This window comes from Pipistrellus kuhlii, unplaced genomic scaffold (genome assembly GCF_014108245.1).
Source record: "Pipistrellus kuhlii isolate mPipKuh1 unplaced genomic scaffold, mPipKuh1.p scaffold_m20_p_3, whole genome shotgun sequence".
NCBI classification, from domain to species: Eukaryota; Metazoa; Chordata; class Mammalia; order Chiroptera; family Vespertilionidae; genus Pipistrellus; species Pipistrellus kuhlii.
The window spans coordinates 41,453,732-41,479,006 of record NW_023425529.1 but is presented as its reverse complement, the minus strand read 5'-3'; the positions used below and the strand labels follow the sequence as shown (position 1 = coordinate 41,479,006).

General features: G+C 39.9%; 1 protein-coding gene across 8 annotated transcripts in view; it reads left to right on the top strand.

Moving 5' to 3' along the window:
- Positions 1–25,275, top strand: part of CCNT1 (cyclin T1) — a 50,469-nt gene that overhangs the window by 8,932 nt on the left and 16,262 nt on the right. For 5 of the 8 annotated variants that reach the window (XR_004991399.2, XR_004991400.2, XM_045589014.1 and 2 more), the window contains exons 3-6: positions 13,581–13,709; positions 21,367–21,427; positions 23,622–23,684; positions 24,885–24,930. Coding sequence is in view for 6 of the 8 variants with exons in the window: in XM_045589014.1 (XP_045444970.1) it covers positions 13,581–13,709; positions 21,367–21,427; positions 23,622–23,684; positions 24,885–24,930 (299 nt within the window). In the remaining 2 variants the exon portion in view is untranslated. The remainder of the gene's footprint in view (positions 1–13,580; positions 13,710–21,366; positions 21,428–23,621; positions 23,685–24,884; positions 24,931–25,275) is intronic. The other 3 variants (XM_036458009.2, XM_036458008.1, XM_036458010.2) reach the window with 3 other exon arrangements.

The window sequence follows — 25,275 nt, the reverse complement described above, 5'->3', positions numbered from 1 at the left end:
TTACACAATTTGATGATTTTTGGTATATGGTATATTCACAGATGAAGGCAGACATCACTGCAGTCAATTTTAGAACATTTCATTACCTCAAAAGGAAACCCTATGCTCCTTATGTCTCACCCCACCATTCTCCCATCTCACTAGCTATAGGCTACCATTAATCTACTCCATGTTTATTGATTTCTCAGTTCTGGACATTTCATATAAATAAAATTATTCACTGTCATCTTTTTGTCTGGCTTCCATTATGCCAACCAATTCAGTGCCAACAGGAATCCCCACTAGGGGTGCTGCGAAGATGGAAACTATTCAGTACTATTATGGTAAAGATTTGAAAACCAGGGTGAAATAAAATTTCAAATCAATTTGTTACTAAATTATCCTTCCTTATTTCCTATGTATTAAACTTAGGAAGGACAGAAACTCACTTTTCTGTGTATCCTCCAAAGAACCTTCAGTAAACTTCTTGAATGAAAGAATGGTGATAATCTGGTATAGAGAAATTCTTTGTGATATTGTGACCTTTTTCAAAACAAGTGACTTTTAATTTGGGATTATTGATCATCTAGGGCAGTGTTTTCCAAACTTTTGACATATGTGTACCCCTTCTATAATTTTCATAATGCTGAGTACCCCTTGTACTCATGAGAATGTAGAATTAGGCACAGCTAAGCACGGCGCAGTGCATATCCCCACCAAACTCCGGTGCAACGCATACCCCCACCAAACTCTTCCCGTACCCCTGGGAGTACGAGTACCACACTTTGGGAAACACTGATCTAGAGAACTGATTTAGGGCACATTTTAGAATTAACAGATCAAAAATACAATATTTCACCTTTAGTATGCTAATTTGAAGATTTTGGCTGTGGTAAATTCAAACTCATATTTAAGGGGACTTAATACATTATTGTGGCATTTATATGTTACATGTCCTATCAGGCTCTCATGCATTTTTTAAAAATATATTTTTATTGATTTTAGAGAGGAAGGGAGAGGGAGAGAGAAATAGAAATATCAGTAATGAGAGAATCATTGGTTGTCTGCCTCCAGCATACCCCACACTGGAGATCAAGCCCTGCAACCTGGACATGTGCCCTGCCTGGGAATCGAACCATAACCTTCTAGTTCATAGGTCGATGCTCAACCACTGAGTTACACTGGATAGATGTGTTTCTTTTTTTATTATCACAAAGGTAATAAATGCTTGTATTAAAAATGAAAACAATATAAATATGTATAATACAGAAATGTAATCCCACCTTACAGAGGTAACCATTGATAAATGTTTAAGCATATGGTGTCCTAGACATTTTTCTGTGCATATACTAACATTTATGTATTATAAAAATCACTTCTTACTATACTACTCTTAGACAACTTGCCTTTATTACTTACCAGTATAAATTGGACATCTTTTCATATTGGTTTCTCATTATTTTAAATGACCACATAATATTTCTTTGTGTGAGAGTTTTAATTTATTGTCTAAAGTTTTATATGTCTCCTTTCCACCCGATTGATACCTTCTCCCCCAGTTTCTTTGTGTTTTTGCTATAATTTATTTCATCAGCTCCCTGTTAAGTGGGTATTTGGGTAGTTTGTAATTTATCATATTATAAATAACGTTAGGTAAGATAGTCTGGTACAGATATAATGCATTCATATAACTATTTTTTTAAATAAATATTTTATTGAGTTCCTACAGAAAGGAAAGGAGAGGGATAGAGAGCTAGAAACATCAGTGAGAGAGAAACATCGATCAGCTGCCTCCTGCACACCTACCGGGGATGTGCCTACAACCAAGGTACATGCCCTTGACCAGAATCGAACCTGGGACCCTTCTGTTCACAGGCTGACACTCTATCCACTGAGCCAAACCGGTTTAGGCTTCATATGACTATTTTAATATAAATTCCTTTAGGTGGAATTGTTGTGCCAAAGAACATGTGTTTAAAAATGTTATGTTTTGTCAATTTGTCCTACTGAAAGATTACATCAGTATACGTTGTTTCCAGCACTGTAGAAGAGGGTCCTTTTCACTACATCCTTACCAACAACAAATATTTGTTACTTCAGGAAATACTAAGTTCTAAGTACTTGTGAAGCAGTGGGGATACAGTGTTGAACAAGATATAGGAAGTCTTAAATTATTTTTTTTTTTAATTTACATTTCTTCAATTAGGTTAAGCTGCTCATGACTATTGGCTATTGTTCTCAGGAAATTGAATAATATATTTAAAAATTGTCTATTCGTTTTATTTTTGTTTTATTTATATGAGCACTTTTATGCATGAAATCTGTATGTCACATGTTGTGAATACTTTTCTCATTTAGTTGTATCTCTTCACTGACAGTGTTTAGGAGCCTAGAACTCTTCCTTATTTGTTTGTTTGTTTGTTTGTTTTATTATTTACTAGAGGCCCGGTGCAGGGAGGGAGAGGGAGATGTCACTCAGCCCAGCCTGCACCCTCTCCAATCTGGGATCCCTTGAGGGATCCTGCTTCTGCCTGCCAGCCTGATCACCCCCTAACCACTCCCCTGCCAGCCTGATTGATGCCTAACTGCTCCCCTGCCAGCCTGTTTGCTCCTTACTGACCTCCCCTGTAGGCCTGGTGATCCCTAACTGCCCTCCCCTGCAGGCCTGGTCCCCACCAACTGCTCTCCATTGCAGGCCTGGGTCTCCCCCATCTACCCTTCCCTGCATGACTGGTCACCCCTAACTTCCCTCCTCTGCCGGCCTGGTCCCTCCCAACTGCCCTCCTCTGATGGCCCTCCTGTGGTGGCCATCTTGTGTTCACATAGGAACAGGATCTTTGACCACATGGGAACAGCCATCTTATGTGTTGGAGTGATGGTCAATCTACATATTACTATTTTATTAGATAGAATAGAAGCCTGGTGCATGGGTGAGGGTCATCTAGTTTGCCCTGAAGGGTGTGCTGGATCAGGGTGGGGGTTCCCTTGGGGTATGGGGCAGCCTGAGTGAGGGGCCTGTGGTGGTTTGCAGAGCAGCCACACCCCCTGTGGACCCAAGCAGAGGCCCTGGTATCTGGAATTTATTTACCTTCCACAATCGAAACATTGTAGCCTGGGGGGGAGCCAAGCCTCCTGCTTGCTCCCTGCAGCAGCCATTTCTTCTGGGACTTATGCACCTTCTCTAAGTGAAACTTTGTAGCTGGAGTGGAGGCCTGGGCCTGCCAGAGTGTGCGGAAAGCTTGGCTTCCTCCATTGCCTGTGGCAACTCTATCCTCCCTCTCTTTCCAGCTCAGTGGCTGCCGCCACTTCTGTTTGGATGTGTTTACCTTCTATAATTGAAACTTTGTAGTCTTGAGTGGAAGCCTAGGCAGGCAAGGGCAGGTGGAAAGCTTGGCTTCCTCCATTGCCAGGGAAACGCAAGCCTCTCTCCTGCTCTCTCTGGCTGCAGCCATCTTGGTTGGGGTTAATTTGCACTTGCTCTGATTGGCTGGTGGGCATGGCTTGTGGGTGTAGCGGAGTGGTTAATTTGCATTTTACTCTTTTGTAGATACTATTTTTAATGCCCTATAACATACAGTAAAGCACAAAAAAATGTCCAACTCAATTACTTTTTGCATTATTATATATTAAGGCCCATTGCACAAAGATTTGTGCAATAGGCTTTCCTTCATTTGGCCGCCAGCACCGGTTTTCCTCTGGCATCCAGGACCCAGGCCTTGGCTCTGGCCGCCACCTTCTGCCTTCACTCTAGTGGAAGTCTGCAGGCTTCTCGCTGACTTCAGCTGGAATCTTTGCTTTGCTCTGGCTCTGCCCCTCCACCCCCCCACACTCCCTTCCTTAGCAGGCATCCTGCCCAGCTGCCCTCATCTTTGTCCTGCTAATTTGCATATTCTCTCCTGATTGGCTGGTGGGTGTCATGGGAGTACAGTCAATTTACATAACTTTTTTGTTAGTGTAGATATGTAACCACTGTTCAGATCCAGATACAGTATATTTTCAGTGAAGGTAGCGAACTTGCCTTTTGACTGAAATAAATTTTATAACTTTACTGAATATGATTAAAATTTCTGAATTTTTTTTTCTTTTAAGTTTTGGCGTCTTTTACATATATACAATTGATTTTCACAGAGAGGAAGAGAGAGTGATAGAGAGTTAGAAACATCAATGAGAGAGAATCATCGATCAGCTGCCTGTTGCACACCCCCCACTGGGGATGTGCCTACAACCAAGGTACATGCCCTTGCCCGGAATCGAACCCGGAATCTTTCAGTCCGCAGGCCGACACTCTATCCACTGAGCCAAACCAGCTATGGCTATGCTATATTTAAATATTTAAAAGTACAAATTTTTATTTTAATTAGGTACATTTTACTCTCATTAGTTGACTCTTAGAGGTTAGGAGAATGGGCTTTGGAGTCAGAAATGTCTAGATTTGGATCCTTGGTGTATTGCTTTGGGAAGTTACCTTAAGCTTCAGTTTTCTCATCTATTTGGAGTCAATATTAGTGCCTACCTCATAGAGTAGTTAATAGGATTTAAATGATTCATTTATAGAGTGTCTTCACATAGCAAACAAATATTAGCTGGCATTATTATTCTTTTAAAATGAAGTAAAATCTTATAAGAATTACTCTGAGGCTCTGCCAGTGTGGCTCAGTGGATTGAGCGTCATCCTAGAAACTAAAGGATCCCAGGGTTTCGGGCTTTATCTCTAGTAGAAGGTGTCAGGAGACACAGCCAATCGATGTTTCTCATTGATGTTTTTTCTTTAAATATATTTGTATTGATTTTAGAGAGGGAGGAAAGAGAGAGAAACATCAATAATGAGAGAGAATCATTGATTGGCTGCCTCTTGCAAGTCTCACACTAGGGATTGAGTCCAAAACCTGGGCAAGTGACCAGACCTGGAATCAAACTGGTTCATAGATTGATGCTCAACCATTGATGTTTCTATATTTCTCTCCCTTCCTAAAATCATATTTTTAAAAATTTCTTTGAGAAACTGCCTTTGATAAGAAAATGTTTCAATAAGCCAGCTTGGTAAGTAATCAGATTAAAAAAAATTTTTTTTTAATATCTTTTATTGATTTTTCAGAGAGGAAGAGAGAGGGATAGAGAGTTAGAAACATCGATGAGAGAGAATCATCGATCAGCTGTCTCTTGCACACCCCCTACTGGGGATGTGCCCGCAACCATGCTACATGCCCTTGACCGGAATTGAACTCGGGACCTTTCAGTCCGCAGGCTGGACGCTCTATCCACTGAGCCAAACCGGTCCTGGCTCAGATTAAAATTTAACTTTTGCAGGCTTTTACTGACTGAGGTATTATCTTGCCTTGTTAGACATTGTTTGTATACCATATTTAGTTATCTCCTTTCAAACACATATTTAGCCCCTCAAAGACAAATTTGAGGCTTAAAAATCTTAGTGTTGTCTCTGAGTTGTCCTTTTTCTTTTTCCACTCTGTCTATTCAATTTTAAAGTTCTTTTACTTTTTATACTGTTAACTGGTTTTTCTCTCCTTATAAATGTATATTACCATCATAAAATTAAAAGAAGACAGAATAAAAGAGAAAATGATAATTTTGTTATAGCATACTGTTCAGAGATAATCCTGTTAACGTTTTAGAGTATATCTCATTAGAATTTTTTTCTCTACATGAAAATACATACATATATTTAGTGAAGCTCTATTAGTTTTCCAAGTGATATCTGTATTTTTCTCCTATTTCTACTGCTAGTATCTACTCTAAATTTTACTTCTAATGCCTGAGTTATTCAATATTGTTTTTAAAAAATATATTTTATTGATTTTTTTTATAGAGAGGAAGGGAAAGGGAGAGTTAGAAACATCATATGAGAGAGGAACATCAATCAGCTGCCTCCTGCACACCCCCTACTGGGGATGTGACCACAACCAAGGTACATGCCCTTGACCGGAATCGAACTTGGGACTCTTGAGTCCTCAGACTGGCACTCTATCCACTGAGCCAAACTGTTTAGGGCTCAATATTTTCTTTTTAAAAAAGAGCTTAAAATAGCCAAAACTGGTTTGGCTCGGTGGATAGAGCGTCAGCCTGTAGACTGAAAGGTCCCAGATTTAATTCCAGTCAAGGGCATGTACCCCTTGACTGGAATCAAATAGGAGGTGTGCAAGAGGCAGCTGATTGATGTTTCTCTCTTATCGATGTTTCTGGCTCTCTATCCCTCTCTCTTCCTCTCTGTAAAAACAATAAAATATATTTTAAAAAATAGCTTAAAATATATTCTATCCTTTTTTTCTTTTAGTTCCACATACCACTGGACTAAACTTTCTAAACATTTATTTATTTTCATATTTTTCTAAAATCTGAAGTGTCACTCTTGTTAAACCTCTTTCTTGCCGAGACTGGTTTGGCTCAATGGATAGAGCGTCGGCTTGGGGACTGAAGGGACCCGGGTTCGATTCCGGTCAAGGGCATGTACCTTGGTTGCGGGCATATCCCCAGTAGGGGGTGTGCAAGAGGTAGCTGATTGATGACTCTCTCATTGATGTTTCTAGCTCTCTATCTCTCTCTCTTCCTCTCTGTACAAAATCAATAAAAAAAAAAAAAAAAAAAAAAAAAAAAAAAAACCCTCTTTCTTTTGTGTCCCACAAATTCAAGATTGGAAAAACTCAATCATCTTTTTGGATCATAATGATGAAAATAGAAGTCAACTACATTAAAAAACAAAAAAATTCAAGTAGCATGTTATTAAATAACTAGAAGTCTGATGCATGAAGATTCGTGCTAGAATGGGCCTTTCTTTCCCTGGCTGCCGGCACCGCTTTTCCACTCCAGCCTAGCCCCTGAGCTGCCTATTTCTGCTCCAGCCCCACCTTTACATGCTGCCCAGATGCCCTGAGAGACCAGGAGTGGGGTTAAATGCCTGCATTGTTGCTGATGCAAGCTTCCCAATTCCTCAGTGCTGTGTATGCAAATTAACCGCCATTTTTGTTGGTTTAATTTGCATATCACTCCTGATTGGCTGGTGGGTATAGCGGAGGTATGGTCCATTTACATGTTTGTTTATTATTAGGTAAGATGAATGGATTACCAATGAGATCAAGAAAGCAATAAACAACTTCCTGGAAAAAAATGAAAATGAACACACAACTCCAAATCTATGGGTCACAGAAAGCAATTCTGAGGGAAGTTCATAGTATTACAGAACTATTTCAAGAAACAAGAAAATGTTCAAATAAACAGTCTAATCCTACCACTAAAAGAATTAGAAAGAGAACAAGAAAAGCTCATAGTAAGAATGAAAGAAGGAAGAAAATAATAAAGGATAGCATAAATAAATGACATAAAGACTTTAATAATTCACCAGATCAGTGAAACCAAGAATCGGTTTCTTGAAAAGATAAACAAGATTGCTGAACCTTTAGCCAGGTTCATCAAGAAACAAGGAGCACCCAAATAAAATCAGAAATGAAAGAGATGAAGAAACAACTGCATCACAGAAATACAGAGGGTTGCAAGAAAATAATATGAATAATTATGCCAACAAACTGGACAACTTGGGTGAAATGGACAAACTCCAGGTGACATATACATAGAAAAATCCAAAGACTCTTCGAAAGAACTGCCAGATTTAATAAATGACTTTGGCAAAGTAGCAGGATACAAAATTAACATCCAGACTTGATGGCATTTTTATATACCAATAATGAACTCTCAGAAAGAGAAACTAAAAAAAATCCTATTTACCATTGCAATAACAAAAAAATATAAGATACATGGGAATAAACTTCACTAAGGAGCTAAAAGAACTATTCATAAAACTATAGGACATTGGAAAAAGAGGAAGATAGAAACAAGTGGAAACATATACCATGTACTACATGGATTGGAAGAATTAAGATAATTGAACATGTCTGTACTACCTGAAGCAATCTACAGATTCAGTGTAATCTCCATTAAAATACCAATGGTATTAACCAGTTTGGCTCAGTAGATAGAGCATTGGCCTCTGGACTGAAGGGTCCCAGGTTCAATTCCAATCAAGGTCATGTACCTTGGTTGTGGACACATCCCCAGTAGAGAGTATACAGGGGACAACTGATAGATGTTCCTTTCTCATCTGATGTTTCTAACTCTCTATCCCTCCCCCTTCATCTATGTAAAAAAAAAAAAAAAATCAATAAAATATATTCTTAAAAAAACACCATTGGTGCCTTGGCCGATGTGGTTCAGTGGTTAGAGCGTTGACCTAGGCACAAAAGGGTTCAATTCCCAATCAAGGGCATGTACATTGGTTGCAAGTTCAATCCCTGGCCCCAGTTGGAGTGCTTAAAGGAGGCAACTAATTAATGTATCTCTCCTTCCCCCCTCTCTGAAAATCAATGGAAAAAATATCCTTGGGTGAAGGCTTAAAAAGAAAATCAAATACCATTTGGCATATTTCATAGATCTGGAACAAATATTCCAAAAATTTATATGGAACTAAAAAAAAACAAAATAGCCTCAGCAATCTTGAGAAAGAAGAACAAAGTTGGAGAGATCACAGCATCAGATATCAGACTGTACTATAAAGCCATTGTAATCAAAACAGCCTGACCAAGAGCAGGTTATAGGCCAATGGAACAGAGACCCCAGAAGTGGATCCACACCATTATGGTCAATTAATATTTGACAAAAGATGTAAGAATATAAAATGGAGTAAAGATTGTCTCTTCAATAAATAGTGTTGGGAAAGTTGGACAGGTACACACCAAAAAAATGAAACTAGATCGCCAACTTATACCATACACAAGAATAAACTCAAAATGAATAAAAGACTTAAATGTAAGTCATGAAGCCATATAAATCTTAGAAAACAGGCAATAAAATTTCATGTCATGTAGCAGTATTTTTGCTGATACATCTCCTAGAGCAAGAGAAACAAAAACAAATGGAACTATATCAAAATAAGCTGCACAGCAAAAGAAACTGTCAACAAAATGGAAAGGAAACCCACTATTGGGTTTCCTAATGATACATCTGGTAAGGGATTAATTTTCAAAATATGCAAAGGACTCCTACAACTCAACACCAAGAAGATAATTCAATTAAAAAATGGGCTGAGGACCTGAATAGACACATCTGCAGGTAGGACATGCAGATGGCCAATTATGAGAAAATGCTCAATGTCACTAATCAGAGAGATGCAGATTAAAACTACAATCAGGTATCACCTCACAGCTGCCAGAATGGCTACCATCAATAATCAACAAGTGCTGGTGAGGATGTAGAGCAGTGTTTTTCAACCTTTTTTTTGGCAAAGGCACACTTGTTTCATGAAAAAAATCACGAGGCACACCACCATTAGAAAATGTTAAAAAATTTAACTCTGTGCCTATATTGACTATATATAAAGTAATTCTCTTGAATAGGAATCAAATAAACACAAAGAAAGTATTTTATAATTACTTTATTGTGAAATATTAAGTAAACAAAATAGTGAAAAATTATAAAATTCTTGTCTTGTCTGCACCTATGGCACACCAGGCAACATCTCTCGCGGAACAGCGGTTGAAAAACGCTGATGTAGAGAAAAGGGACTCTAGTACACTACTTGTGGGAATGCAGACTGGTGCAGCTACTATGGAAAACTGGAATTTCCTCAAAAATTTAAGAATGGAACTGCTATTTGACCCAGTGATCCCACTTCTGGGAATATGTCCTAAGAAAACTTGAAACACCAGTCAGAAAGAATATATGCACCCCTATTCATAGCAGCATTATTTACAACTAGAGGCCTGGTGCACGAAATTGGTGCGGGGTGGGGAGGCGGGTGGTGTCCCTCAGACCAGCCTGCACCCTCTCCAATCTGGGATCCCTCGAGGGATGTCAACTGCTGGCTCCCGACTGCTCACCTGCCGGCCTTCCTGATTGCCCCTAATCCCTTCTGCCTGCCAGCCTGATCACCCTCTAACCACTCCCATGCCAGCTTAACTGATGCCTGTTTGCCCCCAACTTCCCTCCTCTGCTGGCCTGGTCACCCCTAACTGCCCTCCCCTGCAGGGTTGATCAGCCCCAACTGCCCTCCCTTGCAGGTTTGGTCCCTCCCAACTACCCTCCCCTGCTAGCCATCTTGTGTCCACATGGGGCAGGATCTTTGACCACAATGGGGCAGCTATCTTGATCTTGTGTGTTGGAGTGATGGTCAATCTGCATATTAACTCATTAGATAGGATAGAGGCCTGGTGCATGGGTGAGGGCTAGCTGGTTTGTCCTGAAGGGTGTCCTGGATCAGGGTGAGGGTTCCCTTGGGGCATGGGGCAGCCTGGTGAAGGGCCTGTGGTGGTTTGCAGGCTGGCCATGCCCCCTGGTGACCCAAGCAGAGGTTCTGGTATCTGGAATTTATTTGCCTTCTACAATTGAAACTTTGTAGCCTGGAGCGGAGCCAAGCCTTCTGTTTACACTGTGGCTGCTGCCATTTCTATTTGGATTTGTTTACTTTCTATAATTGAAACTTTGTAGCTTTGAGTGGAGGCTTAGGCTGGCTAGGGCAGGTGGAAAGCTTGCCTCTTCCATTGCCAGAGAAACCCAAACCTTCCTCCTGCTCTCTGTGGCCACAGCCATCTTGGTTGGGGTTAATTTGCATACTTGCTCTGAGTGACTGGTGGGCGCAGTGGAGTGATGGTTAATTTGCATATTGCTCTTTTATTAGGTAAGATATCTAAAAGCTGGAAACAGCCTATTAGTATATTAGTGGGTAAAAATCCTGTGGTACATTTACACAGAATATTATATGGCTGTCAAAAAGATGGGGCTCTTACCCTTTGCAAGCAAGGATGGACCTGAAGATTATTATGCTAAGTAAAATAAGCCAGTTAGAGAAAGACAAATATGAGATGTCACTTAACTATGGAATCCAATGAACAAAATAAACTGACAAACAAAATAGGTCTAAAAGCATGGATTCATGGGGCAGAATAACACATCTCAGGGAGTGGGAGGGATGGGAAGAGATTAACCCAAGAACTTACATGCATAGCACATGGATACAGCCAATAGTGTGGTGAAGACTTGGGGTGGGGTGGGGGCTTGATGGTGGGGCCAAAGTAAGGGAGAAATGGGAGACATCTGTAATACTGTCAATAATTTTTAGTTAAGTTATCTGTATCACTTAACCTACTCACTTTAGTATTCAAAATGTGCTTCATGCCCTGATACCCCATTCCTTTGTTCATCCCCATTTTCCTCTAGTTCTGTCCTTACCCTAAACTCTAGGAATGTACATGTAGCAAAGTTCCATATACAACTGAAATAGATATGAATTGAATTGTGGAGAAAAGTCTCATATCAAAGTCTAACAGAACAGCAGGAATACACAGTATTTCCCCTTCATCAAAGTTTTTGCTTTCAGTGTTTTCAGTGGTTGTGGTTGAAATTATTAAATGGAAAATTCTTGTAATAAACAACTGATCATTTTTTGTTGTTGTTAATCCTTACCCAAGGATTCCTCCCCCCTCCCCCCATTCAATTTTAGAGAAAGTGGAGAGGCAGGAGGGAGGGGAGATGGGGAGGAACATTAATGTGAGAGAGAGAGACATCAATTGTTTGTCTCACCTTCATGCCTCAATTGGCGCCAGGGATTGAACCTTAAGCCTTTCAGTGCTCAGACTGACACTTAACCACAGAAATACCATCCAGGGCAACAATTGCTAAGTTTTAAATTGCACATTGTTTTGAGTAACATAAAACCTTTTGCAGTCTTGCCTGAGTAGCCATCTCAGTTATAAAAGAGAAAGAAATGGAGGGAAGGAGGGAAGAAGCAAAGGAGCCAGACCATATTCACAATAACTTTTATTTTGATATATTGTTATAATTATTTTGTTTTATTATGTTAATGTTATTAATCTTATTGTGCCTAACTTATAAATTAAACTTTATCATAGGTATGTATGCAAGGAAAAATCATACTATTCTAAGTTTTAGGCATCAATTGGAAGTCTTGGAATGTATCCCCTGATTATAATGGTGGATTTTTGTATTAGAATGCAAAATATTTATTATAGTGAAGTAGGTATTTCAACTCTATAAAATTTTTTATTCCTGGTGAATTCTAGCTCTTATCATTCCCATCTTTGATTCATTGAAATAGTCTTAAGATTCTAGAGATGCTCTACTTCCTGAGGTTCCCTAGATCAGCAGGCTACATGTATGTCATATTGCTCTGATCTCTTGTATTAGTGTCAGTGTTTGATATCTACTTGTGAATTCCCCTCATTTACTTATTTAGATTAATCCTCACTCAAGGATATTTTTCTATTGATCTTTTAGAGAGCTTAGAAGAGAGAGGGAAAGACAGAGAGGAGCATCGATGGGTTGCCTCCTGCATGCGCCCTGACCGAGGTGTAACCAAGATGCAGGCTGAAGCTCTACCACTGAACCAATCCAGCTAAGGCATTTCCCCCCTTTAAGTGCCTTCCATAACCTGTTCAATATACTATTATGCTTTGAATTACTTTTTTTAAAAAAATTTATCCTCCATATCTATACTAATAAAAGGGTAATATGCTAATTAGACCGGGAGACCTTCCGGAAAAAGCCATGGTGGTGGGGCCAAGGCAGAGGCGGTTAAAGGCTATCAGGCCAGTGGGGGGGGATAGTTGGGGGAAAACAGGCTGGCGCGGGTTGAGGGGGTCAGTTTGGGGCGAACAGGCCAGCAGGCAGAGTGGTTGGGGGTGATCAATCAGGCAGGCAGGTGAGCAGTTAGGAGCCAGTGGTCCTGAATTGTGAGAGGGATGTCCCAGATTGGAAAGGATGCAGGCCAGCCTGAGGGACATCCCCCACTACCCCGGGCACAAGTTTTGTGCACCGGGCCACTAGTTTATATATATAAAAGCCTAAGCAACTGTTTCAACCGGATGAATGCTCAGTAGCTATGATGTGCACTGACAACCAGGGGGCTGATGCTCAACGCAGGAGCAGCCCCCTGATGGCAAGAGCACTCCCACAGCCAACTTCCCGCAGCCGGCCAACCTCCCCCAGTCCCTCCCCCTAGCCGGCCTGCCCAATCACTGAGGGACCCCATTTGTGCATGAATTCGTGCACCGGGCCTTTAGTATAAGTATAATTGAGATAATTCTCATACAATAAAATGATCTTAAAGTGTACAATTCACTTTATATTGATAGTATATTCAGTCTTTTGCCATTACCACCACAATCTAATTCCAGAACATTTACATCACCCCAGAAAAAGAAACTCTTCACACTTTAGCAGTCCCTCATTCCTTTCTCCTCCCAGCTCCTGGCAACCAATCTATTTTTTTCTGTATGGACTTACCTTTTCTGGACATTTCACTGTTTTAATACAAACTTAATAAAGAAAGCTCTCTATTTATATTTAGTAGCTTCTTGAATAGGTAGCTTTTAATGAGAGTTTGTTGCAGGATCAGTTTTTAGAAGTGGATATGGATTAATGGATAGGCAAGGGGAGGACTTTTAAGTACAGGAAAAAGTATAAACGAGATGATGCAGTCGAGGTAAGCAAAGAACTTGGCTTGAGACTTAGTTCATTTTTAGATCTGTACCTTGATCTAGAAATAAACAAATGGTAAATATGATTTATTTTTTTCCATCTAGTCTGTGGCTCCAGCGGCCTTGTTTCTAGCAGCTAAAGTAGAGGAGCAGCCAAAAAAATTGGAACACGTCATCAAAGTAGCACATGCTTGTCTCCATCCACAGGACTCACTTCCCGATACCAGGAGTGAGGTAAGGGATTAATTACACATATGTTTTTTCTTAAATTTCATTATAACTTAGTTTTATAACTTTGATTTATTGAAGTCCTAATGGGGGCTATTAAAGGAATCTTTTAGTTTTTGTTTTTTCCTTAACAAAAACATGGAAATTTTATGGCAGAAGTTAATTGTATTCATTGTAGTAAAATTGGAAAATGTAGAAAAACAGAAGAAAATATATCACTTAGTTATAATTTGGACCACAGATCTATAAGTTAACCATCATTATTTCCAGCTTCTTTTCTGAGTAGCTGCATATGTATGTACTAGAGGCCCAGTGCAGGAAATTCCTGCACCGGTAGGGTTCCTATAACTGGCTGGTGATCAGGGCCATTTTGTAGGGCAACCAGCAGGGCGATTGGGGGAGAGGGGTTGGCCGCTGGCACCCACCATGGCTGGCCTGGCACAGCCCCGCTCACAGGCCGCAGCTTCCCGCTCCCTCCCCGCTGCTGCCACCATTTGGGGCCTGCAGGCTGGGGGCAGCTCCTGCATTGAGCATCTGCCCTCTGGAAGTCAGTGCGTATCATAGTGACTGGTCATTCCGCCAGTCATTCTGCCATTTGGTCGATTTGCATATTAGGCTTTTATTATATAAGATGTTGCGTGTTTTTTACTTACTAAATCCCAAATATTTTTCCATTTTTTAAATTTTCCACTTGCTTTAATCCTCACTGTGGATATTTTTCCATTGATTTTTTAGAGAGAGTGGAAGGGGGAAAGACAGAGAGAGAGAGATATTGATGTGAGAAAGAGATATTGATTGGTTCCCTCCTGTGCACTCTGACCATGGTCTGGGCTGGGGAGGAGTCTGCAACTGAAGTACAAGCTCTTGACCAGAATCCAACCCAGGACCCTTCAGTCTGCAGGTCAACAGTATTCAGTAAGCCAAACCGGCTAGGACAATTTTCTACTTGCTTTAAATGTAATATTTCATTATATACGTGTGTGTGTGTGTGTGTGTGTGTGTGTGTGTGTGTGTGTATTTTAATCATTTGCTGTTTCTAAGAGAACTTTCTAAGAAACTACAAAAGTTTTATATGTTCATTATAAGAGAATCGAAACAATCATTTAAAGTGAAAGTTAAAGCATCTCCTCTCCTCCTCCTAGGAAGAGACTGCTGGTTACAGTTCGGTATACTATATTCTTTTAGATTTTTGTGTGTGGGGGACGGAGCAGAAGGAGGCGGAGAGAAACAAACATCAGTGTGAGAGAGAAATATTGATTGGTTGCCTCCCCTATTCCCCCTCAACTAGGTATGTGTGCTGACTAGGAATCAAACCTTTTGGTATGGGATGATGCTCCAACCAGCTGACCCACCCAGTCAAGGCATATTCTTTTAAACTTTTATCCTATGCATATATGTACAGCTTTTTTTCTCTCTCCCATCCTTCCTTGCTTTTCTTAATAAAGGGAAAACTCTCTTGGCTTTATAAGTCAGTGACTAGGGTGTGGTGAGTTGTGAAAATTGGAGAGGTCTGACATTTGTAAGTGCTTGCAGAAAAATTATGGATTACTTTTGCTAAATTATTTAAGTCCCTTACAGTGGATACATGAGTCATCATTTATCAAATAGATAAAATAGAATTTTGTGTTCTCATTGGAAAAAGGGATTTTGGAGGGGGGATATTTATTTTGTGTGTGTTGACAATAGTCCCTAATTAGGTGAATTTGACTTCCTTCATTTTCTCTTTGGGCTACACCAGTAGTTCCTATTGAAAAGAGTTATTGCTCTGAACTTTCATTTAGGTTTGAGACTAATTACTAAATGTCATTTGTCTATAGAATTGACAAAAAAAAAAGACAATTTTATTTTAACAAAATAAAACAGAAAGCCCTGGCTGGTGTGGCTCAGTTGTTTGGACATCCCATGCACTGAAGGGTTGCAGGTTCGATTCTTGGTCCTAGCACATGTCAGATTGCAGGTCTGATCCCCCATTGTGGGGATGAAAGTGGAGGTGGCTGGTCAGTGTTGCACTCTCACTTCAGTGTTTCTCAGAAGAAACCGGTTTGGCTCAGCGGTAGAGCATCGGTCTGTGGACTGAAAGGTCCCGGGTTCGATTCCGGTCAAGGGCATGTACATTGGTTGCGGGCACATCCCCAGTAGAGGGTGTGCAAGAGGCAGCTGGTCGATGTTTCTCTCTCATCGATGTTTCTAGCTCTCTATCTCTCTCCCTACCTCTCTGTAAAAAATCAATTTAAAAAAAATCATGCAAGGCATACTTAGATCAACACTTAAATAAACAGTTATTTACTTCCTACTGGTTACTTGCCTCAGGGGGGAAATTTCAAAAGCTGCTTAAAATGCCTTGGGAAACCAGCTTTAATTTATCTCCCAGTTCATCTCCACCATCTTTGAAGCTCATTCTGTACACAGAAAAGAGTTTAAGCACAGCCCAAAACTATGCACACTTGTTTTGAACTGGCCTTTTTGCTTTACATGAGCACAGAAATCCCCGATGCATAAAAACTTTCTTGGGGAGTGGCTTTGCCACGTGTTTCCCCTCCCCCACCTCCTGCCTGCTCTGAGGGGAGAGAGTAGCAAATTTACAAACCAGAGCAAACTGAAACAAACATACAAACAAAGAACAAGAATCAGACAGAGGGCTCCTGAGAACAGTCTTCCAACTGTGGAAGCAAAACCAAACGACTGCCTCATGCCAACTAGTGGCCCTCCAACATTGAAAGCTGGCCACTCACTAAAACAACAACTCTGCCATTGGTCCTTTTGAACCTCCACAACACAGAAAATCACAACCAACAAGAGGGTGCCCAACATCAACATTTCAACTTAAAACTGGGAGAGGATTCCACATCTCCTGCCTGTGAGACGTCAGCTCATGCAACTCGCCTCATCCTGGGAGAGGTCCACTTCTCTCCTGCCTCTGAGACATCCGCTCACGCTGTTCACCTCATCCCGGGAGAGGTTTCCATCCCTCTCCCACATGTGAGGGGCCCTCTAGGAGAGGATTCCACGTCTCTCCTGCCTGTGAGGGGCTCTCCTGGGAGGTCGGAACATCTGAATCCTCCGGCCCATGGTCTTCCAGCAATGCGTCCATCTAGACCTCTTTGGGCACTACCGACACGAGGGGTTTCCTCATTCCTCCAGAGTGCTAACACAAGCACAGATACACACACTTACCGCGGCCAGTCAGGCTCTCCTGATCAGAGTCCCTCAGGGTCTTGGGGTGCCCGGATGAGCCCCCAAATGTTATGCCCAGACTTGGTGATCCCCAAGGACCACCAGAGAGCCGAGTCCGATGCAATAAACAAAAGAGCCTCTTCCATGAGAGCATGGGCTCTGTCCCACTCACGCCGACAGCATGTCGGAAGAGAGCTAAAATATTTTAACTTCATTTAAAACTTTTAAACTATACAGTGGTGCCTCGCATAAAGAACGCCTCGCACAGCGAACGCTGCACACAACGAACTTCATTTCATGATTCATACAACGAACTTCGTTTCACACAACGAAGTCGCCCGAGCTTCCACGACCGCTTTGCCCGAGCTTCCACGACTGCTTCGCCCGAGCTTCCACGATCGCTGCCGATGTATTGCATCCTTCCGCGCAGGCACTGCAGGCAGTCATTAGTCACTGCGCTTAACTTAAGCACGTATCGCAGCAATCGTTCTTCATTACGAATTAAATCACGCACGTATCACGGCAGTCCTTTTAAGTTAAACTCAATATTTTTTTTATATCATGGCTTCTAAAAAAAGCAGGAAAGTGATTTCTGTTGAAATGAAACAGGAAATAATTAGAAGGAGTGAATGTGGGGTAAAACAGTGTGACCTCGTCAAAGAGTTTGGCCTCAGCAAGACCACCATTTTCACCATTTTGACAAATAAGGATGCAATCAAATCAGCCAAGGTAGCCAAAGAAGTATCAAAACTATTTCATGAAAAACATAGGTCTTCAATCCACGAGGAAATGGAGAGGCTATTAGCGATTTGGATTAAGGACAGGCAGGTGAAAGGTGAGTAACAACCCAAGATATTATCTGTCACAAAGCCAAGAGAATTTATGACGATCTAAAGAAAAACGTCCCTGGAAGTAGCAGCAATCAAGATAATGAAGAAGAATTCAAAGCCAGCAGGGGCTGGTTTTTTAGATTTAAGAAAAGGTGTGGAATCCACAGCGTTACTATGCATGGTGAGGCTGGCAGTGCTGACAAGAAAGAAGCAGAAAAGTTCTCTATTAACTTTCAAAAATGTATTAAGGATGAAGGATACTGCTCACAACAAGTGTTCAATGCCGATGAAACGGGTCTTTTCTGGAAAAGAATGCCGAGCAGAACCTTCATTACAAAAGAGGAGAAGAAATTGCCAGGACACAAAGCCATGAAGGACAGACTTACCCTTATGTTTTCGTCTAATGCCAGCGGAGACCTCAAGATCAAACCTCTATTGGTTTATCACTCTGAAAATCCAAGAATTTTCAAGAAAAATAACGTTATTAAGTCCAAACTGCCCGTCCATTGGAAGTCCAATCAAAAAGCCTGGGTGACCCAAGTTACTATCTTCAACGAATGGATTCTGGAAACCTTTGCTCCTGCCGTGAAGAAATTCTTGCTGGAAAAAGAACTGCCGCTCAAAGCCCTTCTGATACTTGACAATGTCCCTTCTCACCCAAAAGACCTAGAGGAAATATTGCAGGAAAATTACCCTTTTATCAAGGTGCAGTATTTGCCACCAAACAACACATCCATTCTTCAGCCAATGGATCAGCAAGTTATTGCGAACTTTAAAAAACTCTACACTAGAGCCCTCTTTAATAAGGTGTTTGAAGAATGCGAGTTTGGTGAAGACAATATGACTGTCCGAAAGTTTTGGAAGGAGAAATTTGATGTCCTTATGGCAATACAACTTATACAGAAGGCCTGGGAAGAAGTGTCACAAAGGACCCTCATTTCTGCTTGGAAGATGCTTGTGCCTTCGTGGACCCAGGAAGAAGCAGTAGTTGATGACACAGAAGTGGTGAAGGACATCATCACAGTGGTCCAAAGGTTGGAATTAGAGGTAGAGGAAGAGGATGTAGAGGAGCTTATTGAGGAACACGAAGAAGAGCTGACAACTGAAGAGCTCCAAGCACTTCTGGTCTAGCAACAGGACAATGCTCAAAGGGAAGCGTCATCTGATAACGAGGAGCAACAATCAAACAACCAATCCCAACTGCTGACATCAAGAACATCCTGGTCAAATGGAAAGCAGTTCAGGAGTTTACCAATGCCCACTATCCGGATTCAGCTGAAGCAAACAGGATCAACGATCTTTACTCCGATACTCTTGTCTGTTATTTCCGGCAGATGTTGGAGAAAAGAGAAAAACAAACGACTTTGGACAGGTTTTTCATGAAACCATCGGCCAAAAAGCAGAAAATGGATGAAGATGTGCAAGATTCGGTAGACTCTACTTAGTCTGTCTTAAAATTAAAAAAATGTGTGTTTTTTTTAAAAAAAATTATGTTTTTAGATGTATCTAAGTAAAAATAATAACAAAAAATTTATCTTTTTTATGTCATCTTAGCATATTTTATGCTACAGAACGAATTATTTTTTTTAACATGTATTGTTATGGGAAAACGCGTTTCACATAACGAACTTTTTGCATAACAAACTTGCTCCTGGAACGAATTAAGTTCGTTGTGTGAGGCACCACTGTACTAATAAAAAAGTAATATGCTAATTAGACTGGGAGACCTTCTGGACCAAGCCTGGGGCTTGGCCAGCTTTCAAACCACCCCAGGCCCTTCGCTCAGGCTGGCCCACCCCCCAAGGGGACCCCCACCCTTATCTGGGACCCCCTTCAGGGCAGACCAGCAAGCCCCTACCCATGCACCAGGCCTCTGCTATACTAATAAAAGGGTAATATGCTAATTAGACCAGGAGACCTTCTGGGAGACCTTTTTGATGTCTTTCAGGACAAAACCATGGTGGCTGGACTGAGGCAGAGGTGGTTATGGGTGATTGGGCCAGGAGGGCAGGGCAGTTGAGATTGATCAGGCCAGTGGGATGGGGTGCACTTGAGGGTGAGCAGGCCAGCAGTGGGGAGAGGGGCAGTTGGGGGCAAGCAGGCCAACAGGTAGAGTGGTTAGGGGCAATTAGACAGGCAGACAGGTGAGCAGTTAGGAGCCAGTAGTCCCGAATTGTGAGAGGGATGTCCAAGTGCCTGTGGGATTGGGCCTAAACCAGCAATCAGACATCCCCCAAAGGGTCCCAGATTGGAGAGGATGCAGGCCATGCTGAGGGACACCCCCTCCCCCACTACCACTAGTTGAAAAACAATTTCAATATATTTTGTATAATTATTTAATCATAAGTGTTATTTTAGCATATAATCAATATTAAAACATTATTAGTGAGGTTGCTTCCATTATTGTTTGCTCCCTCTTCTTTGAACTCTCCTATGAAGTTTTAGAAATCTAGCATTACCCCAAAGGGGAAGTTTTTTTTTTTTTTTTTTTTTTTTAAATATATTTATTTTTTTACAGAGAGTAAGAGAGAGGGATAGAGAATTAGAAACATCGATGAGAGAGAATCATCGATCAGCTGCTCTTGCACACTCCCTACTGGGGATGTGCCTGCAACCAAGGTACATGCCCTTGACCGGAATTGAACCTGGGACCTTTCAGTCCATAGGCTGGCGCTCTATCCACTGAGCCAAACCGGTTTCGGCCCAAAGGGGAAGTTTTAACAGGAGTCAAATGTTTGACATTGCCTATAACAGTGTTTTTCAACCTTTTTTGGGCAAAGGCACACTTGTTTCATGAAAAAAAATCACAAGGCACACCACCATTAGAAAATGTTAAAAAATTTAACTCTGTGCCTATATTGACTATATATAAAGTAATTCTCTTGAATAGGAATCAAATAAACACAAAGAAAGTATTTTATAATTACTTTATTATGAAATATTAAGTAAACAAAATAGTGAAAAATTATAAAATTCTTGTCTGCACCTACGGCACACCAGGCAACATCTCGCGGCACACTAGTGTGCCACGGAACAGCGGTTGAAAAACGCTGGCCTATAAGAAGGCTCTGCAAATGTATTCTGATGATGTTGAAGAAGCTGTATTTTTAATTTTCTTGAAGTTATATCAAATGATCTATAAAACCTAAAATGTCAGTCTGAAAATGAACCAAATCTCATGTGCTTTTTCTGTAGCTATTTATGAATAAAGTGTTTTCTCTCAGTATACTCCTTTTTTTGTTTTCTTTTAAAAGGAGAATCTGTACTGAATAGGGATAAAGATTAATTTCAATTCTTACTCTATTTCATAACTCCACCCCTGTCTTCTGTGGGTTTTTTTCTCTGGGAGGGGTGTTAATATTGTTTATACTTTAGCCCTAACTGGTTTGGCTCAGTGGATAGAGCATCGGCCTGCGGACTCCAGGGTCTCGTATTCGATTCTGGGTAAGGGCATATGTTATACCTTGGTTGCAGGCACATCCCCAGTAGGAGGTGTGCAAGAGGCAGCTGATCGATGTTCCTCTGTCATCTATGTTTCTAACTCTCAGTCCCTCTCCCTGCCTCTCTGTAAAAAATCAATAAAATATATTTAAAGAAAAAAAAGAATTGTTTATACTTTATGCTACTATATTGTACCTTACGTGTCTTCTCACCTGCAGGCTTACCTGCAACAAGTTCAAGATCTGGTGATATTAGAAAGCATAATTCTGCAGACTTTAGGTAAGTTTATTTCCCTTTAACACATTAAAGAAACATTCATATAATATGATATGTTTTTAACTTTTGCAAAATAGGAAACAGGAGGACAAATTTTTGGAAAGGTTTTGCAAATTTAGAGGTTATTGAGCCCAGTTTTACCTATATAGAAGAAATGATAAAGACACACTGACCTCTGAAATAGCAGTTAGCAGTCCTTTTCCCCTCCTCATTCTGGGATTCATGATTTGCTTTTTAAGGTTTGGCGGTTTTTAATTTTTTGATAACTAATGGCAGCAACTATTTAAAGGACTCTTTTCCTTCCATGGATTTTTATAGTCTATCATATTTAGATAACAACATTTGTTTTTAAATTGGAAATCAGAGTTTAGAATGGCAGAGTGTAGGTGGAAGAATTCAAGCTACATTAAGTCCTCACTTCATCAATAGGTTCTTAGAAACTGGCTTTAGTGAAACTATATATTATGAAACTAATTTTATCATAGGCTAATTGATATAAATAAAAGTCAAGTTCATATTGCATAGTTCTGGTCACAAAAACATCACCAAACTTGTAAATAAAGATCCAAATACTTCTAATATTACACATTGAAATAAATGTGAGCTCTGCATACATTTAAGAAAGATTAATTAAAAAAGCCAAGTAAGATAATTATTTTTCAATCCAAGTATTTTAGCTCAAGAGTTGAGGGTGGCTGAAAAACTATTCCGACAGCTCAAAGCACAAGGCAGGAACACCCTGACAAGGTGCCTTCCATGCTGGGCGTGCTCACACTTACTCAGACTGAGATAGTTTAGACACACCAATTCACATAATGTGCACATCTTTGGGCTTTAGGAGGGAACTGGATTACCTGGAGAAAACCCATGCAGACATGGGGAGGATGTGCAAACTCTACATAGACAGTGGCCCCAGCTGGGAATCAATTTTTTTTCTTTTTCTCATCAACATTATAATGAAACTAGAGTCCCAGGGCATGAATTTGTGCATGGATGGGATTTGGCTGTCTTGTCCCAATGGGTGCCAGCAGGGGCGGGAGGAGCTGCTGCCAGTTGAGGGTGCTGATTGGGGCCCCATCGGGCCAGTTGGCTGTTGCAGTGCATGTCATAGAGATCTGGTTCTAGTCATCCAGTCATTCCATCGTTCTGATTGCTTGGCTTTTATATATATAGATAGATGACATTGAACAAAACAAAGTTACTTGAGGATCTGCTGTATAGCAGTTCATTGGAAATCCTGGTGATACTTTGTTATTAATCTAGTATTATTATTTTCATCAGAGATATTGCCTTAAAAAGTTTATAAGCAAATATGGAAAATAAAGATTTTATTGCTTACCACACCACACACACACACCCCCCCCACACATACACCCACACACACACACTTCCCAAAAATGTATATGTACTTGCATAGAATAATTTACATCATGTAAATTTCTCAATAGAATTTCTTGATCTAAAATTTTTTTTGTCTCATCAACTCAGAAAATTTTTATGGACAACACTGATCCTTCTCAAGTAGTTTTAATAAAGATCATTAGGGTTGGATGAAATGATTAGTACCTATTAAAATTAAAATGATGGCCGAAGCCGGTTTGGCTCAGTGGTAGAGCATCGGTCTGCGGACTGAAAGGTCCCAGGTTCAATTCCGGTCAAGGGCATGTACATTGGTTGCGGGCACATCACCAGTAGGGGGTGTGCAAGAGGCAGCTGGTTGATGTTTCTCTCATCGACATTTCTAACTATCTATCTCCCTTCTTCTCTGTAGAAAAAATCAATAAAATACATATATATTTTTTTTAATTAAAATGATGAAAAGGAACAAAATTGAGGTAAGAGAATAGGTTTTAAAATGTCAACACTTGATTAAAACTGCTCCTTTCAACCATATCTTTCAACCATATATTATTACATTCTGTTGTACCTAAAATGTGTTTTATGTTTAGAGGTTATTGGTTTTCAAGGGTCTTGAGATTGCATTAGTTTTACTATCTTAATGGTATCTTCTAGCTCTAAATATTATAAGCAGCATTGGAGACAATGTTTCTTAGAGAGGAGTGTGCTGCCTGTTCTGTGGGATTAGCCTCTGAACAGTAATTTGGGAAGGAAAACAAGGGAGGCCTTAAATGATGACTCAGATAACAGATGTACAAAATGTCTTTAGTTTTGTTTTTAATGCGTTACCTTTTTTTAGGCTTTGAACTAACAATTGATCACCCACATACACATGTGGTAAAGTGCACTCAACTTGTTCGAGGTAAGGAATCCCAGCTTGAGACAGTGCTCTAAAATTGTTTTACCATTTAGAGGCTCAAATTACTGTAGACAAATACGTAACACAGCTGCTAATTAATGTGTTTAGGTGATATCCATTTAAAGAGTCAGTCTCTTGAGGGTTAGTTGTGAAAGCTGGGGGTAGATTTTGAAAAGTCATCAAATCATAACTAATAGCAATTTTAAGGATATTTTGGGAGTAGGCTCTCTTAATTTGATTGTACGATTGATTGTCCTATGCATTCTTTAAGACCACCCAGAGGGTTATTTAGAAGTTATTTGAAATTATTTCCTTGATTGACAGTCCTTTTTAACTTGAATATCGATAATTGCATGGAACCTAGTTTCTCTTACTCAGTTTAAATAGTTTCAGGAATACCAACGTATCATTGTGCACTTCAGTACCTTTTGTGTAGGTCAAACTGATAATTAGCTTATTTTGAATTTTGCTTATGTGTGTTTTATCTGAAAATACCAAAAATTTCCCCTGAGTTTTTGATATTTTGAAAGCATTAAATGGCTTGTGTTGAGCAAGGATAGGCTTAGAGATGGATATATGCTAATATTTAATCTAAGGAATATTAAAATTTGTTTTGTCATTCAGAGCAGTTTTTTTTGTTTTGGAAGAAGGAACTTTCTTTTGGTAATATATTAAATAACTTGTTATTTGATTATTTTAGGATTAAATCACAGGTTACTTAATTTAAACTTATTATTTTAAAGCACAAATCATTTTCCCAAAACATATCAAGGTCTTTTAAATTCTGATCTTGCCTCCACATTAGTTCATCCTCTAGTTTATTTAGTATTTCTCAGTGAACCATCGCATCAGAATCTGAGTACTTGTTAAAAATGTTTGTGTCCTTCTTCAAACATACTGGTCAAAACTCTAAGGAGGATGTCCAGAGATTGCATTTTAAACAAGTGTCAGATACTTAGTGTAAAGGATAAAGCTTGAATTCTTAGGTCTGGAAGCAATCCAGTTATTTATAATTAAAAATTGCTAATCTGTTTTTGATAGAATGTAAACTTCAGGTGTACAGGGACCATGTCAACTTCATTTACCATTATATTATTTACCTTGCAAATATTAAATGCTTACTAATTTATTGTTGAGAATAAATGGAACTAATAATTTTTTCCTTCCCCCCTCACTTTTTTTTTTTTTTTTTTTTTTTTTTAGCAAGCAAGGACTTAGCACAGACTTCTTACTTCATGGCAACCAACAGGTTTATATTTTAATATTTTCCTTTATATTTTTGGGATAGGACTTTACTTGAGTTGGGATTGTCACTTTTTTGAAGGGCATAAGGAAAGATGGCAGGTCTGGCACTTAGTAAACTAGAATAATTTGCTAAGTTGATGTAATTGTATACTACTAATTGATAACATTTTTAATTCTGCATGTTACTTAGCTTTAAAATATCCAAGAGCATAGTTCTGAAAGTTGGTAAACTTGGAATTCATTGATAGTGATTGAAAATATGAGTTGAAGGATTTTAAAAGACTTTGTTTTTTCTCATACTCCCAGATAAATAGTCATATATATGTGTAAAGAATTTTAATACTTTTTC